At 37.0% G+C, this 16,537-nt stretch overlaps 1 protein-coding gene across 1 annotated transcript; it reads left to right on the top strand.

The window, feature by feature from the left end:
- Positions 1–22: 22 nt before the first annotated feature.
- Positions 23–16,264, top strand: LOC115451034 (4-hydroxybenzoate polyprenyltransferase, mitochondrial). Its single transcript, XM_030179222.1, has 7 exons — positions 23–438; positions 5,920–6,215; positions 7,062–7,237; positions 11,310–11,457; positions 12,282–12,475; positions 13,623–13,811; positions 14,872–16,264. Exons 2-7 carry the CDS (start codon positions 5,939–5,941, stop codon positions 15,043–15,045), a joined length of 1,158 nt encoding a protein of 385 aa, XP_030035082.1. The 5' UTR covers positions 23–438; positions 5,920–5,938; the 3' UTR covers positions 15,046–16,264.
- Positions 16,265–16,537: the final 273 nt, after the last annotated feature.

The following is a 16,537-nucleotide window of genomic DNA, read 5'->3' as shown; positions in this document are numbered from 1 at the left end:
AATTGACAGCTCTTTAGTCTTACGAAGAATTGGACTCTTATTGGATTTTATATGGTCTAAAGAAATTAACTAAAATATTAAATATTATGTACTTATTATTTTTGTGATTCAACGTCTTTAATAAAAATCTAATCTATTTTCCTTTGCAAATATCATGAAAAAGTAAAAATTAAAAACAATCTTGTGGCTTGAACAGGCGGTATATTTTTAAATCGTGTACAATTGATAAAGTTAATTAAACAAACCATTGTGTTATCGGGAAGTGCATAAGACTAATAAAAATTGTGTTAAAATAAATTTCAAGGAATTACTACTTTCGAGTAACTGATGTGTTCCGTGTTATTAACCTTCATGGACAGAATGTGTTTTTAAGTGGTTTTCAATGTATAAACTTGTAAGGATCCCAGGTTTTAGTCATTAAATACGTTTATGTTTAAGGTAAGCGCAATATTTATTAAAATAATAATGTTTTTATTTACACTTTTGAGGTTATAATTATGTCATAAGCATAAAATCTAAATAAAAAGTGTGGGTTATGTCTAAGGTCATTACTTTATAGGGCCTTATAATGGTGCGTAGTCGTGAACATATGCAGCTAGATTTGAGTCCAATAGTGGATAATGTAGCCAGGCATTTTTTTCAATCTCTATTTTTTATCTATATTTGAATTTCTAAAAACTTAACGAGTTCCACTCATTTGTTTTTAAAAAATATCAAATTACTGTGTCTAGAGGCAATGAACTACATGCATTTTAATGTTTCTTATAAAGTAAATAAAACTGAGCAACTTCTTTATTATTGAATGACGTGATAGGGGGCAAGTGTATTACCATATTGGACACAAAATCCATCCTCCTTACTACAACACTGTTCGAGTATCGAAGCCGAGACATTAGCACTGCAGATGCAATGAAATATAATATAAAACATTACAATATATCAGTATTACTTATAAAAAATTTGCAGTTATGCTTACTTACAACACAAATTGACTCGATCAGCTGTAAGTCAAGCGCCATCTTGCCTCTTAATAAGGTTTGAACTAGGAACCGGTGATGTTTTTGACAGCTATTTAAACCATTCTTAACCACCTCTTTATGCTAAAACAAGTTTATAAGTAAGACTATATGTTTATTTAATAAAATATTTAATTGGTAATGTTGAACATCCATAACTAAATTATAATTTGAGTTAGATAAAGATATTTGCTCCTATGTGTTATTATTTATTGAATATATGTATATTTCATATTAAAGTTGTCAAAAAACTTTCTTCTTTTTTTTAAAATGGCTCCACCGTTGGTAATTTTGCCAATGTCAAGTGTAGGAGTTATATTACCATAACTTTATTAAAATAATTTTCGACCCGAAGTAGGAACTAACAAAAGTCGCCACCAACAAAGAGCTATTTAAAGTAGAACATTTGACATTAGTGAAGTACAAAGCATAGGAATGTAGAGCAACACAATATTAATAATGATTTATGTTTACAATATGAATGTTAGACATTGAAGTAATACTATTTTTTTGAACTATTGTATAATTGTAAAATGTAGGTAGATATTGTAACTGACTTTTAAGATGACTAAAACCTAAGCCCCCCCGTGACCATAAAAGCCACAGTCTGAAACATCAGGAGAAAATTGAAATATAAAAAAAAGACAGAAAATTGTTTTACTACAATTTTAATATTTAAATTGCATTTAATCTTTGTTATATTCATTTGTGAGATTTTTTTGGTTTTGCTATTGGATTTGATATGATCTTATAAAGTTATTGCTAACTCATAATTATATTATCATTCAAATGAAACTATTTTGCGGATTTTATGATCGTTTTTATATTATAACTTTCTCCCAATGTTTCTAAGTCAGCCTTTGTCACAGGGGGGACTCAACATTGAGAGAAAATTTAAAATATAAAAACTGATAAAATCCGAAATATAGTTTAATTTCAATATCACATTTGTGTAAACATAATTAATGATATAGTCTGCATTGATTACTTTACCAATAAAAAACATCATTCACTATCTGTCTCAGTGGTGTAGTTGTATATGGTATGATTGCAACGCTGAGATCTCAGATTCGAATCCAAGTCGGACAGTGATATTGGGTATTTTTAATCAGTATCAGACTTGAGTCTGGAATGCTTGATATGGCAATAGGTTCTCCAGTTATAAATATTATTAAGAAGCGAGTAGTTGTTATTAATACTGTTTGAGGCAAATAAAATAATACTGCACTGGAGCAGCCAATTGTTTATTGTTATGTATTAATATGTTCATGCTGTAACAGCCTGTAATTAAAACAGCACTGCAGCAATTACTTAGTGAATTGTTAAAAGTCTAAGTCTGGTGTATGTTTTGTTGGCTGTTCAAATAAATAAATAAAGCAAGAACTTAGAACCTGTGTGTTTGCTTACTTTAGATCTATCTATCTACTATCACATCATGGTATGGCAACAGTAGCATCTCTGCCTATTTTGAGGATTAGAAGGGTGAATGTGTGTGTGTCCTTCACAGTCTATTCTTGTAAACATTACTTCAATTTGGAAGGATAATCTTTGATCTTAACCAATAACTTGTAGAATGACTTGGAACTTGATCTAGCCATTTATTTATGGAATGAATGAAAATAACTTTTCTTGTTTTTATGTATTTATTGCACTTTATACATGCAAAGGCGGAGTTAATGTCACAGACATTCTCAGCCAGTCAACCTGAGGTGTAAAATAAAAATAAATAAAATAAAATACTTTATTTATCACGTAGGCGAACAAAGTTGCACTTATGATACGTCAAAAAAAGAATAAGAATAATTATTATTTCTAAACAACTATTAAAATTACTAATATAACTATGGACATTTTAAATTAGGGATAAAGTTTATACAAAAGGTACAAACTGAAGTAACCAGCTCGGGCTGGCAAGTAGGGGGAAATAGAAGGGTAACGCTTCGCGATCCTCACCGGCGAGGACATGAGCCCTAACCTAGCTAACCTACCAGCCTTTCACTAGCTACCTAAGTGATGACTACCCGAAGAGTAGGTGTAGAGATAAAAACATGTGTGTGCATGTTAATACATTAAAGCACTGATTCCTAAAGTGGGCCAGATGGACACCCAGGCGCCACGGGAGACTTGAGGGGGTCCAGGTGGGCGTGACCCAAAACTGGGTCCACAATTCATAAGCAGGGGTCCACGAAAATGTACCTGGTTTGATAGTAAAGTACTGAAATGTTGAATTGACTTCACCTATCTGTAGGCAGATAATATTGACAGAGGTCGTAAGAGGCACTGTGAGCCCAACATAATCCCCGCGATGCAATGGTTGGGCGGTAGTTGTGATGCACATTATCTGCAAAAACTAAAAAAAACAAAGTACTAGCAAAATTGTAAAAGTGGGCTATGAGAAAAAAAAAGTCTGGGAACCTCTGCATTAATGGTAAAAATATAAAATGCGAAATTTTGTGAGAATGGATGTATGTATGCATGTTTGTTCCTCTTTCACGAAAAATCTACTGAACGGATTTGAATGAAACTTTACAGTAAGTAATATTTGTTATACAGAATAACAAATAGGCTGCAATTCATAATGATTTTGCGTAATTTGGTCATATCACGTAAGTCGGAAAAAAATAGCTATCTTGGCGTACGCTGACTAAACTATTGTTGACAAAGATGATATATCGTAGGATTGTTTGTCTTGAATAGTTCTCAATAAAAGTCCGCGACGGCACATATCTACCTTTTGATGTGGAAGCCATTATGACCAAAATAGTGAGCCATAAATATAATTAAATCGGATACTTTTTTAGCGGGACTTATCCCGGAAAACTCTTCACGCAGGCGAAGCCGCAAGCAAAAGCTAGTTTAATTATAAATATATAGAAAATATCAAAGTCATAAACCAGACATTTTTTATGAGTCCGCCAAATCCAACGCAAGTATTCTCGAAGTTTGACTTTAAACATGACGATTCCTAGACATCTGAATTCCAAAGAGCGCATTCCGGAGAAATACAGATGTTTTAACTTCCTCTAAAAAGACTTCAATGAAGCATTTAACTGGTGGTAAGTCTCTCATATGTGAGAGTCCGCCTGGGTAGGTACCACCGCAATGTGTATTTCTGCCAAACAGTGTGTAGTCACTGTTGTGTTCCGGTTTGGACATTGTAGCCAGTGTAACTACTGGACATAAGACTTAACATGTCATGTCTCAGGATGGCGAGCGCTAAGAGGCGACTAATAGGGGCCACGAAGGAGGTCGTCGGCGGGCAGCAGGGGGCTGTCCGCCCTAGTGCATTTTTGTGCAATTTTGCACATGTTTCGGTTGATCCCCGGGATGGACGGCAGTGTGTAGTTGGCCTCACGCTGCCGTAGACGCCGAGGGCGTCCTTCGGTGCGCGGGGGCTTCTGAGCCCCCCCCCCTCCCCCCATAGGAGACGGGCCGCAAGGCGGCACCGCGCAGGGGTGGCTGCGGTCGTAGACTTAGACACTTCAACGTCAGAGGAAGCCCGCAGCCGTCCCAAATGCGCCGAAGAGAGCCACCGCGGAGTTTTAGCTGGTAGGCCGTGCATAGGTTAAGGTGTATATAGGGTTAGGGACTCGGCCCGGCGGTCGCCCGAAGGTCGTCATCAAATCCGGGCGGCTCAACGCCGGGCCGTAAGGCACGGTTACCCCAGCATAACAGCTCAGTCGCCCCCCACGAAGGCTGGGCGGTAGTAATATAAGGCACTTTCTCGGAGAAACAAAAAAAAAAATATGGCGAGCGTAGTGGTATACCAAACAATACTTTGTAATTCAAGGTGTTTGTGTTTCTACTGTTTATGGATCGTATCGCTTACCATCAGGCGAACGGGAAGCTCTTCTCGTCATTCAAAGCAAAAAAAAAATATAGCACACAATTTAAATATTATAATGTCAGTTTTAATGTCAATACTTTAAAATAACCTTGTGGTTATCTCTCTGAGTCAAGTTTAATTGACATATGAAACCAGTTTTAAACATTGTTGTGTAATAAATAACGGTCTCTGAACGCCCTCCCCCGAGCAAATAGCCTTGAGTATTCGTTTCATACATTTCCGGCGCACGATTTATGGCGGGAAGAAGCATAGGCTTGCGTATAAATTATTTAAAAAAAAAAATAGTTGTCTATGAAAATTTTTATGTAAATACTAATTGTTGTTAAAATGTCTGTTTAATGTTGGTTGCAAATTTAAATGATGTGTTCGAGATGCACGGAATCAAAATTAAAATTCTTTATTTATCACGTAAGCGAACGTAGTTGCGCTTAAAGTCAAGGTACATGAGAATATTTAATTATAACTTAAATAAAGTCGCTTATATAACTACTGACCTTTTATATTGGATATAAAACTGTTGAGAGTACAAAGTAAACAAAGAAGCCAGTTCAGGCTAGCAGGAAAGAACAACGAATTTAGTGGCATTTTTATTGTTAAAATAATGACACAATATCCACATTATAAAATATTAGAAAATACAAAAATATTATAAAAGATCCTTCTCCTGACAAAAACAAACACAACAAAATAGTGAAATCGGTCCAGCCGTTTACGTGTGATGGCATGACCAAGGGAAATAGGGATTCATTTTTATATACATAAGATGTAATAGTATTTGAGCAATTCAAAGAATTGTAATTATTGGCTATTGGGTGTAAGTGCGTACTTGTATCCCGCCACGCCATCTTTGTTTTTGTTTACATATTGTAATCTGTTAAAACTGTTGTGGATAATGAGTTGTTTGTTTTTAATCTGTGTGTTATGTTTTTTTTTATAGTTTTATAAATAAAGTTAAATAATAATAAAATGAACAATGTGTTCTTTTATTGTTTTTAATCTATGTGTCATGTTGTCTCTGTAGTTTTCAAAAAATTTATGTGTAATAAATTGTTCCAGGTTACCGCCATAGTCCATAATGTTCAAATCAAACCAAATCATCCAAATGGGGAGGTTCCTACAAAATCTGAAAATACCCTCATCCGCACAATGCGTGTGTTACCACAGTCAATATGTTCAGACCAGAGTGCATTCGACGCACAGCGATCAGCATAGACAAAAAGTAGTCATAGAGACCACAACGCCAAAGATTGTTTTAGACAAATTGGGTATAGACAAGAGGGAGCATAGAAAGGAGGTTTGGCGGGATAAAATATTGCCGTATGTCAAATTGGCGAGATGGGATAAGCCTGTAGGTATGTATATGTTTTACAAGCTTTTATTTAAATTGCAATAAAAAATTAAAAAATAAAATACTTTATTTATCACGTAGGCGAACAAAGTTGCACTTATGATACGTCAAAATAAAGCATAAGAACAATTATTATTATTTCTAAACAACTATTAAAATTAATTATATAACTATGGACGTTTTAAATTAGGTTTGTTTGTAAACACAGTGTATATGCAAGATTTTACCCGAACACTTAATACAGGGTCATTTTGACATCGCGTTACTAAATGAAACCACATACTTATCTACTTGGATATAACACTACAATAAGTTACTTGAGCCGTAAATGTAAAATAAAAAACGTGTAAGTTTCGAACAAAATAAATATTAATAAAAAGTCATTTTAATTTTACACTAATGCCACTACTACTACTCTAAGATAATTCGTCGCAGCGACATCATACTTTAACTCAGATATACACTCACACACGCCATATTCGCATTAGACTACAAAATGATCAGAAAATTTGAAAACTAAAACCAGGATTTTTGGTGAAAATATTAGTTATTAATGGATGATTTTTGGCACAATGTCAGCAAAGGTGAAGACGAGTATGTGGTTTCATTTAGTAACGCAATGTCAAATTGACTCTGTACATATCGATGCTTTATATATGGAGAGATTAAGATGTCCCCTAATTCAGTACGCTTTTGGGTTTTACGACAGCGGGATTATTTTTAGAAAAATCAGAGGTGTGTTTGGGTTTTGAATTTACGGACATTCGTCTCGGCAGTCCGTTGCACAACCAACTAGGCTATTGCCGTTTTTTTGATAAACAAATAAAAATAAAAAAATCATAATTTCCAGGTGTCTACCTCCTGTACTGGCCTTGTTCTTGGTCGATAGCATTGGCAACTGTCCCCGGGAACGTGCCTCTGCAAACCTCACTCCAAACAGCTGCTTTGTTCCTCGTTGGAGCTGGACTTATGCGAGGAGCTGGATGCACTATAAACGACATGTGGGACAGAGATGTCGATGCTCAGGTAATGTTCAAGATTTCTGGAGCTTAGGAACAATTTTGTACTAGATTTTGCTCGTGGGTTCGACCGCGTGAAGTTCTTACCTATATGCCGCTAAAAATATTATATATAATATAATAATATCAGCCCTGTATTATATACTGTCTCTCTGTTGGGCCTCCTCTACTGAGAGATTAGGCCTTAGTCCACCACGCTGTAGTGCGGGTAGACTTCACACACCTTCGAAATTCCTATAGAGAACTTCTCAGATGTGCAGGTTTCCTCACGATGTTTTCCTTCACCGTTAAAGCGAACGATAATTCACAAATACACACATAATTTAGAAAAGTCAGATGTGTGTTTGGGATTTGAACCTGCGGACATTCGTCTTCGCAGTCCGTTCCACACCCAACTAGGTTATCCCCGTTGTTTTATTATTATTCATTCATTCAATATTCAATAATTTATAACATTATATTTTCTAGGTATAATTAAGCCTCTAACACCCTTAAGAGTGCGAGCGCTTCCAAAAATCGGACTAATAGGAGGCCTATGTCCAGCAGTTTTTAATCAAATAGTCAACCTTCACTTACCGACCTAACCAATTGATATTGACCAAACGATACCGCGATGCAGCGGCCACGGCGCGCAACACGCCCTCACACGCGCAACAATTGACGCGCGACATTATAAAATACGCGAATATGTCGAGAAAATTATGCGGAATTTTACTGTATTTTTAAAAATATTATATGTTGTTTTTTTAATTATTTACGAAGGAATAAGTGAAAATTTTACGTTTAACCAACGCCATCTGTTGGCGTGTTCGGTAAACTTGAACACCAAGTTGGGTGTAAAAATGGAGGGAACATGATAAATGAAAGGGAGTTATTAGATTTATTAAAACTATATATTTAATTGAATTAATTTGTTTAGAATAATTACTTAATTACTATGCAAACAAAATGAACATAAACTTGTAAATTGAATAAGGTAAATGAAAAAAATCTGTAAATACATAGGTATCTAATATCAAATACATTATACTATATAGTTAGGAACAAATTTGTGCCTCAAGTTATTACTAATCTATACTATTATATAAAGCTGAATAGTTTGTTTGTTTGAACGCGCTAATCTCAGGAACTACCGGCCCAAACTGAAAAAATCTTTTTGCGTTGGATAGCCCTTTGTTCGTGGAGTGCTATAGGCTATATATCATTACGCTATACCCAATAGGAGCGGAGCAGTAATCGCTAATCTCAGGAACTACCGGTTCGAACTGAAAAAATCTTTTTGCGTTGGATAGCCCTTTGTTCGTGGAGTGCTATAGGTTATATATCGTCACGCTATGACCAATAGGAGCGGAGCAGTAATCAAACATGATGCAAAAACGGGGACAATTTATTAGTTTTGAGAGCTTCTGTTGCGTGCGCTGCGTAAACGGTTAAAGTTATGCAACAATAATGTATGACGGGATTGTTCCTCTTAAAAGTTCTACAAAAATATATTGTAAAACAAAGTCCCCCGCTGCATCGGTCTGCCCGAACGTGTTAAACTCAAAACTACTCAACGTATTAGGATAAAATTTGGTATGGAGACAGTTTGAGACCCTGGGAAGAACATAGGCTCCCGGGAAAATATATAGCGTGACTTTTATAACGGAAAACTTTAGCCCGAAAAACTTTATAACGCGGGCGGAGCCGCGGGCAAAAGCTAGTTATTAATAAGTCTTGTTTGAAATATCCGTATGAGATGTCACAGCGTCCTTAGATATTAATACAAAAATAATAACAGAAAATATGCTAATATTCGCATTGAAAACGTGCAAATCATGATGTGGAAAAATATGAAGTATTATATTGATGTTTTGCTATTTCACGATAGATTGAACCATCGCATGAGAGCAAGTATCACAATCTACCCAAAGTCCGCTCTATATAATCTTAGATATCTTTATAGAATACTAGCGACCCGCCACGGCTTCGCACGGGTGCAATGCTGATACTAAATACACTACAGAAAAACTGTATATAAAAACATAGCGGCCTGCTCTGGCTTCGCACGGGTATAAAATAACAAAATAACAGTATTTTTCCACTATTTAATGGAAGTTATTATACATATAAACCTTCCTCTTGAATCACTCTATCTATTAAAAAAAACCGCATCAAAATCCGTTGCGTAGTTTTAAAGATTTTAGCATACAAAGGACAGAGAAAGCGACTTTGTTTTATACTATGTAGTGACTAGTTGACCCGACAGACGTTGTCCCGTCATTACTACGAATTTGCAGCGCGCATTCTGTCAATCGCTGAAATTAACTTTTCTTAAATTTTCTAACGTTCCGCTCAACTTCCTTAATTTTTCCTTTCATAAGATCCTTCTCCTGACAATAACAAACACAACAAAATAATAATGAAATCGGTCCAGCAGTTCACGCGTGATGGCGTGACCAAGGGAAATAGGGATTCATTTTTAAATATATAGATAAATGCAGTCTACATAATAGACGGATTTTTGAAAAATCTCGTATTAGTGATTAAAATTGTTTGCAAAAATTCAAGAGGCAATCGCTTCAAAGTGTTCTTGTAAGCACAGGCAGTCCTCAACTTACGTCGAGCAATGTTTTAACACTACCTATTCCTCAAGAATACAATTGTTTCGATTTCCGGTATAGGAGAATTCATTTGTCTAACGTTACACACATATACCAAAAATAACTACAGATTTCATAAGTACATAATTATTTAAAGAACTTGCTTTTGAAAATGCAGTTCGTTTTTGAGTCCTTGTGGAACCTAGCTTAATCCATGTAAACATGAAATATATCTCGACTTTATAATATGTAAGCATAAAAAGCAATGTAAACAGTTTGACTACATCAGTGGCATAGTTGTATAACAATACGACTGTAAAAGTCGCGGGTTCGGACCCGGGTCGGGCAGTATATTTTTAACAAAAGAGTCGGCTTACTACATGTAAATTATAATTGAAATGTTTTGCAATAGGGGACCGGCCTTTGCTTGATTTTGTACATTATTCTATATTGAATGGTTAATAATACGAAAAAGAAGCACTCCTGCGAAAACTGCATAAAAATTGGTTAAAAAATGAGGGAGTAATACATATTTAAAATATTGTAACGTGCAGAAGTGGGCGCGATGTGGGGATATCGCTTCATCTCTTTCTTTCGCACGCGTCGTAATTCCCGATGACGTCACATGTGGGTATTTTGTCTCTTTTCTGTTTCGTGGTAATTACTCCTTCCACCGCAATTCAAAGACTTATAACTTGTTGATTTTTTACCGGATTTTAATAATTCCTTCTGTGTTATAATTTATATTATGTAAATATTTGATAATAGTAAAGAACGAAAATGAGCCCGGTACCCTATTGTTTCGCATATAATGAGGGCTGCAGTCAATGACGATTTACAAATAGACACGTCATAGACTAACAAAATTGCACATAAAACAGCGCACTCTTTACTATAGTCACATACTTGTACAGCCCTAGCAGCTCGCATTGATACGGCCCGAGTGTACCCGAGCGTTCCCGAGCGTCGACCGCCGTGGCCATCTAGTTTATTGGTCTCAGGTCGCCATGACAGTCGAATAAAATGCATTTATTAGTTAAAAATAAGTTAAATAGTGTATACTTTTTACTAACGTATGAAATGAAACGTTTTTTTAATTCACAGTTGAAGTATAATTTGTACATCGTCTAAAAACACAGGAAGGCATTTTATTTATAAAAATACAAAAGTTAGTAAGCCGATTAGCCGCGACAGTGGTTGGAGGTTGACTAAGTGAATGTCGGGCAATTACCTTGCATTCGTCTTGCCAGTATTGAGCTCGGACAACGTATCTATGTAATCAAAACATCTTAGCACATATCCCTGTACTGTGGTGTGTACCTATTACGTTCTGCCTTGTGGTTCAGAGAACAGCTAATTTTTTTTTCTTTCTTTCTTTTTTATTTTCTTCCAAGGCCCTGCAGTGGTTAAACTATGAGAGATCAAGATACCATTCCTAGATCTCCCACAGTGTTGACTGCAGTCTGTACAAAAAAATCAGTAAGGCTATCGTTGCAGGTCGAACGAACGAAAGACCGTCCGTTGGTGACTGGCGAGGTGTCCATGACCGGCGCCACAGTGTTCCTCGCGGCTCAGCTGTCTCTCGCACTCTCTGTGCTGTTACAGCTCAATTGTTATAGCGTGGTGTTGGGAGCGAGCAGTATGCGTAAGTATTAACTAATGGGGTAGATATATCAGCCCTGTATTATATACGTCCCACTGCTGGGCCTCCTCTACTGAGAGGGATTAGGCCTTAGTCCACCACGCTGTAGTGCGGGTAGACTTCACACACCCTCGACATTCCTATAGAGAACTTCTCAGGTTTCCTCACGATGTTTCCCTGCACCGTTAAAGCAAGCGATAACTCACACATAATTTAGAAAAGTCGGAGGTGCGTTTGGGTTTTGAACCGCGGACATTCGTCTCGGCAGTCCGTCCCACACCCAACTAGGCTATCGCCGCAATTTTATAAGTAAAAGAAAATAATATGAAAAAGAAATTCTTCGTGAGGAAACCAGCATATCTGAGAAGTTCTCTATAGGAATGTGGGTGTGTGAAGTCTACCCGCACTACAGCGTGGTGGACTAAGGCCTTATCCCTCTCAGTACTAGAGGAGGCCCGTGCTCAGCAGTGGGCAAGTATATAATACAGGGCTGATATTATATTATTATATATGCTAGATAAATAAAATACATTTATTTATATACAATTTATAAAATAAAATTAATTTTCAAGTTGAATCAGTAGTTTTTGCGATTAAAGCATTCAGAATCATCAGCGTTATATTTTTGTATGGATTAAACCTTTCAATCAATCATTATTATGACTCATTATACCGTGCAACCATTCATTCTCATTACTCATTACACCGTTCAACCATTCATTCTCATTACTCATTACACCGTTCAACCATTCATTCTTATTACTCATTAAACCGTTCAACCATTCATTCTCATTACTCATTACACCGTTCATTTTTTTCTGTTCCAGTTCTAGTAATAACGTATCCGCTAGCTAAAAGGTTTACAAACTACCCGCAAATCTTACTCGGCGCCACGTTCAACTGGGGCGCGTTGTTGGGGTACAGTGCGGTCCAGGGTCAAATAGACCCTGAAGTGTGTCTCCCGCTCTACGCAGGGTCTTTGGCGTGGACTGTAGTTTACGATACTATATATGCGCATCAGGTGAGCTTTTAGTTATAAAAACATTACGCTTTTATCCTAAAAGGGTAACCAGAGTACTATCAGCCGGTTTTAATAAAAGTTTCCAATATTAATCTCATGTCGAGGTCCAGTCAAACAGACTCGTAATCGTTTATAATATCTAATAATAATATCAGTCCTGTATTATATACTGTCCCACTGTTGGGCCTCCTCTACTGGGAGGGATTAGGCCTTAGTCCACCACGCTGTAGTGCAGGACTTCACACACCCTCATTCCTAAAGAGAACTCAGGTATGCAGGTTTCCTCACGATGTTTTCCTTCATCGTTAAAGCAAGCGATATTCACAAATACATAATTATAGAAAAGTCAGTGGTGTGTTTGGGTCCGTTCGTCCGTTCGTCCGTCCGTCGTTAGTAGTAGTAGTAGTCCATTCCACAACCAACTAGGCTATCGCCGCTTTTTTAAATTTAATAATGCATTTTTTTTCTCTGAACATAAATAACAGAATGTGATTGTATCGTGCGTGACATTAGTGTATTTTCAATGAGATTAAAGAATTATCAGTAGTCCTAGATCCAGCCCAGTGGGGGGAGGGGGGTCAGGACACCCGCTAGCCCCACCCTTTCGTGTATAATGGTAGAGGTTGAACTTAAAACATAGGCTCTATTATATCTTGAAAAAATCCTATCACGTTGGAGCCGCGAGCAAACGCTAGTATGAAAATAAAGCTGAAATACTGATTGCTATAAAAAGGTTACATTCCAAACATACGTTTTGTTTGTTCTTTTTATAGATGGGATTAAATAAAATAAATAATAAAATAAAATACTTTATTTATCACGTAGGCGAACAAAGTTGCACTTATGATACGTCAAAACAAAGAATAAGAATAATTATTATTTCTAAACAACTATTAAAATTACTTATATAACTATGGACATTTTAAATTAGGGATAAAGTTTATACAAAAGACTAGGTACAAACCGAAGTAACCAGCTCGGGCTGGCGAGTAGGGGGAAATAGAAGGGTAACGCGTCGCGATCCTCACCGGCGAGGACATGAGCCCTAACCTAGCTAACCTACCAGCCTTTCACTAGCTACCTAAGTGATGACTATTTAATCTTGTTAACTTCTCTTGTTGAGAATGTTTGTCCAATGTTTTCTCAGGACAAAGCGGATGACGCCCGTGTAGGCGTCAAGTCCACAGCGTTGACGTTCGGGACTCGCACTCGCGCCGCGCTGACGGCGACGCTGGGTGTGAGTGCCGCGTGTTTCGCGTGCGCGGGCGCAGCGGCGGGACTGTCGCACGCGTACTCGGGCGCGTTGGCCGCGTTCTCGGCCATTCTGGCGCATCAGGTACTAAAAACTTAAGCACAGATTTTTATGAATGGTATGGAGATAGTTTAAGACCCTGAGAAGGTTATAGACTATCCCGGGAAAGTATTCTGGCACATCAGGTACTAAAAAATTAAGTATGGATTTTTATGAATGGTATGGAGATAGTTCAAGACCCTGGGAAGGTTATAGACTATCCCGGGAAAGTATTCTGGCACATCAGGTACTAAAAAATTAAGTATGGATTTTTATGAATGGTATGGAGATAGTTCAAGACCCTGGGAAGGTTATAGACTATCCCGGGAAAGTATTCTGGCACATCAGGTACTAAAAAATTAAGTATGGATTTTTATGAATGGTATGGAGATAGTTCAAGACCCTGGGAAGGTTATAGGCAAAGAAAATATAGCGGGACTATCACGGAAAACTACTTCATAGATGAAGCCGCGAGCAAGTGTTTGATAAATGTATTAAAAAAACATAAAGTAAACAAATAAAATGTTTTATTCATCACGTAGGCGAACTTATGATAAGTCAAGGTACATGAATATTTAATTATTACTTAAATTAACTCGCTTGTATAACTGAAGACAATTTATATCACTACATAGTATAAAACAAAGTCGCTTTCTCTGTCCCTTTGTGTGCTTAAATCTTTAAAACTACGCAACGGATTTTGATGCGTTTTTTTTAATAGACAGAGTGATTCAAGAGGAAGGTCTATATGTATAACAACATCCATTAAATAGTGGAGAAATACTGTTATTTTGTTATGTTATACCCGTGCGAAGCCAGAGCGGGCCGCTATGTTTTTATATACAACGTTCACAGTTTTCTGTAGTGTATTTAGTATCAGCATTGCACCCGTGCGAAGCCGGGGCGGGTCGCTAGTTGGACATAAATTAAAGTCGAAAAGTAAGCAAAGAAGCCAGCTCGGGCTGGCAGGAAAGAAGATATAATCTTAATAAAGATAAAGGGAGGAACGCGTCGCGATCCTCACCGGTGAGGACATGAGCCCTAGCCTAGCTACCTAAGATGACTACCCGAAGAATACCCAACTACCCTATTATTTTGTCCACAGATCTACACGTTGGACACAGAAAACGCGCAAGAATGCGCGGCCAAGTTCAAATCGAACTCGTTACTCGGCGGTCTCATCCTATTGGGCATACTGGGCGGTGGGTACCATCAGTACAAAGAGAATAGCAGGAAGCAACCGCAAGACGCTGATAGTGCTAAGAGTTGCTTCTTTTAGTGGCTGGGGTTGGGGTGACAAGGGTGACAACGGGGGTGACATCTGATGAGGTTGACAATTAATATCTTGAGAGGTCATTTGATGCAGGTGACATCCAGTGAGGGAGACACCCGAAGGGGTGACATTAGTCGGGGTGACACATGGGGTGACAGGTAGGTCTCGTGTGGTGTCAATCTTACAAGACATCCGGCGAGGTTGACATTGCGGGAGGGTGACACTTCATGGGTGACAGGTGGGTTCCATACGGTGTAGTCCGTTTGTGTAGTTACCACCGTCTATTTTGCCAGTCCATTTGTCCAGCATTTATAGTTCAAAAATGAGGGTAGGTATATATTTAGATAATTAAAAATAGTGTATGAATTATTATAAAGTATCATTTTCATTTGAAGGTAATGAATTATTGCCAATTTGTAGAGATGGGTGGATGAAATATTTTAATATAATAACTAAAGGTTTTTTTGGTACAACATGTAGGTATCACCGAATATCGACCTTGAAACACCCTGTATAGTCAGGATATAGTAGGGTAAGTTCGGATCGGGTAATACCGGTTATCAAACTGCTAAACTGTAACCAATTTATTAGCAAAGAAATGTTACAAATTACTTAAATAAAATTGCAAATAATATTCAATAAGATATGTTCGCGTCGGCAGGCCGTGGGATCGCTGGGCTGATGGAATAAAAGAAGTTGCTGGACTTTACGTTTTATCACGCAGACTTACGTTCGTACAACGCGTCATGTAACACTGTTTTTTTAAACTTATAACAAAGGTATTTTAGCGACTTTCCGGTATTTTGCGTAACATAATTGTGAATATTAGGAAAACAAATGTTAGCAGTAGTTGATATAACGGTTTTACCCCGCTGTCCGAAATTACCCAACACAAAAAAAAAACATTATACCATTATAACGATAGTTGTATTTTTACTATAAAATGTGTTATAAAAAATCCACCTATCTCGAAACATCCTGTATAGTTATGTTGTTTTTAGGTGCTGTGACTAGTGAAGTAGATAATATAGTTAAACTTATTAATAATGAAATTATCAAATGTAGATACAGGGTGGTTCTAAATGAAGGTATCAATAAAAGTCAATATTATTTCTAACTTGTTGGTGAAGTGAGACTATAAAAATTGGATTTTTTCATCAATAATTTAGAATAGCAACTCTAAAAGCAAAATATAGATTATTCTCGACTTATTAAACATTGCAAATGAATTAAGTGAATATGATAAATATTTTGTTATACCAGTTTCATAATTCAAAATCACTAGTCTCTCATTATGTGAGAGACCGCAATGTCTATTTCTGCCGCTAAGCAGCAGTGTGTAGTCACTATTGTGTAGTTTGAAGAACATTGTAGCCAGTGTAACTACTGGACATATTTAACATCTCATGTCTCAGACGAGCGCAATGGAATACTAAACACTTTGCAATTCAACCTTTGTTTTGCCACACCCTGTATATACATACTAGGCTTACGTCGA

Source organism: Manduca sexta, chromosome 1 (genome assembly GCF_014839805.1).
Source record: "Manduca sexta isolate Smith_Timp_Sample1 chromosome 1, JHU_Msex_v1.0, whole genome shotgun sequence".
NCBI classification, from domain to species: Eukaryota; Metazoa; Arthropoda; class Insecta; order Lepidoptera; family Sphingidae; genus Manduca; species Manduca sexta.
Note: the sequence above shows the minus strand (reverse complement) of the source record. Positions and strands in the feature narration are given on the sequence as shown.

Bases quoted from the DNA above. Each gene is read 5' to 3' on its own strand.
- LOC115451034 (XM_030179222.1), top strand. From the start codon at position 5,939: ATGTTCAAATCAAACCAAATCATCCAAATGGGGAGGTTCCTACAAAAT. The intron at 11,458-12,281 runs GTAAGTATTAAC...TTTCTGTTCCAG, and splicing joins GTTGGGAGCGAGCAGTATGC to TTCTAGTAATAACGTATCCG. The intron at 13,812-14,871 runs GTACTAAAAACT...TTTTGTCCACAG, and splicing joins CGGCCATTCTGGCGCATCAG to ATCTACACGTTGGACACAGA.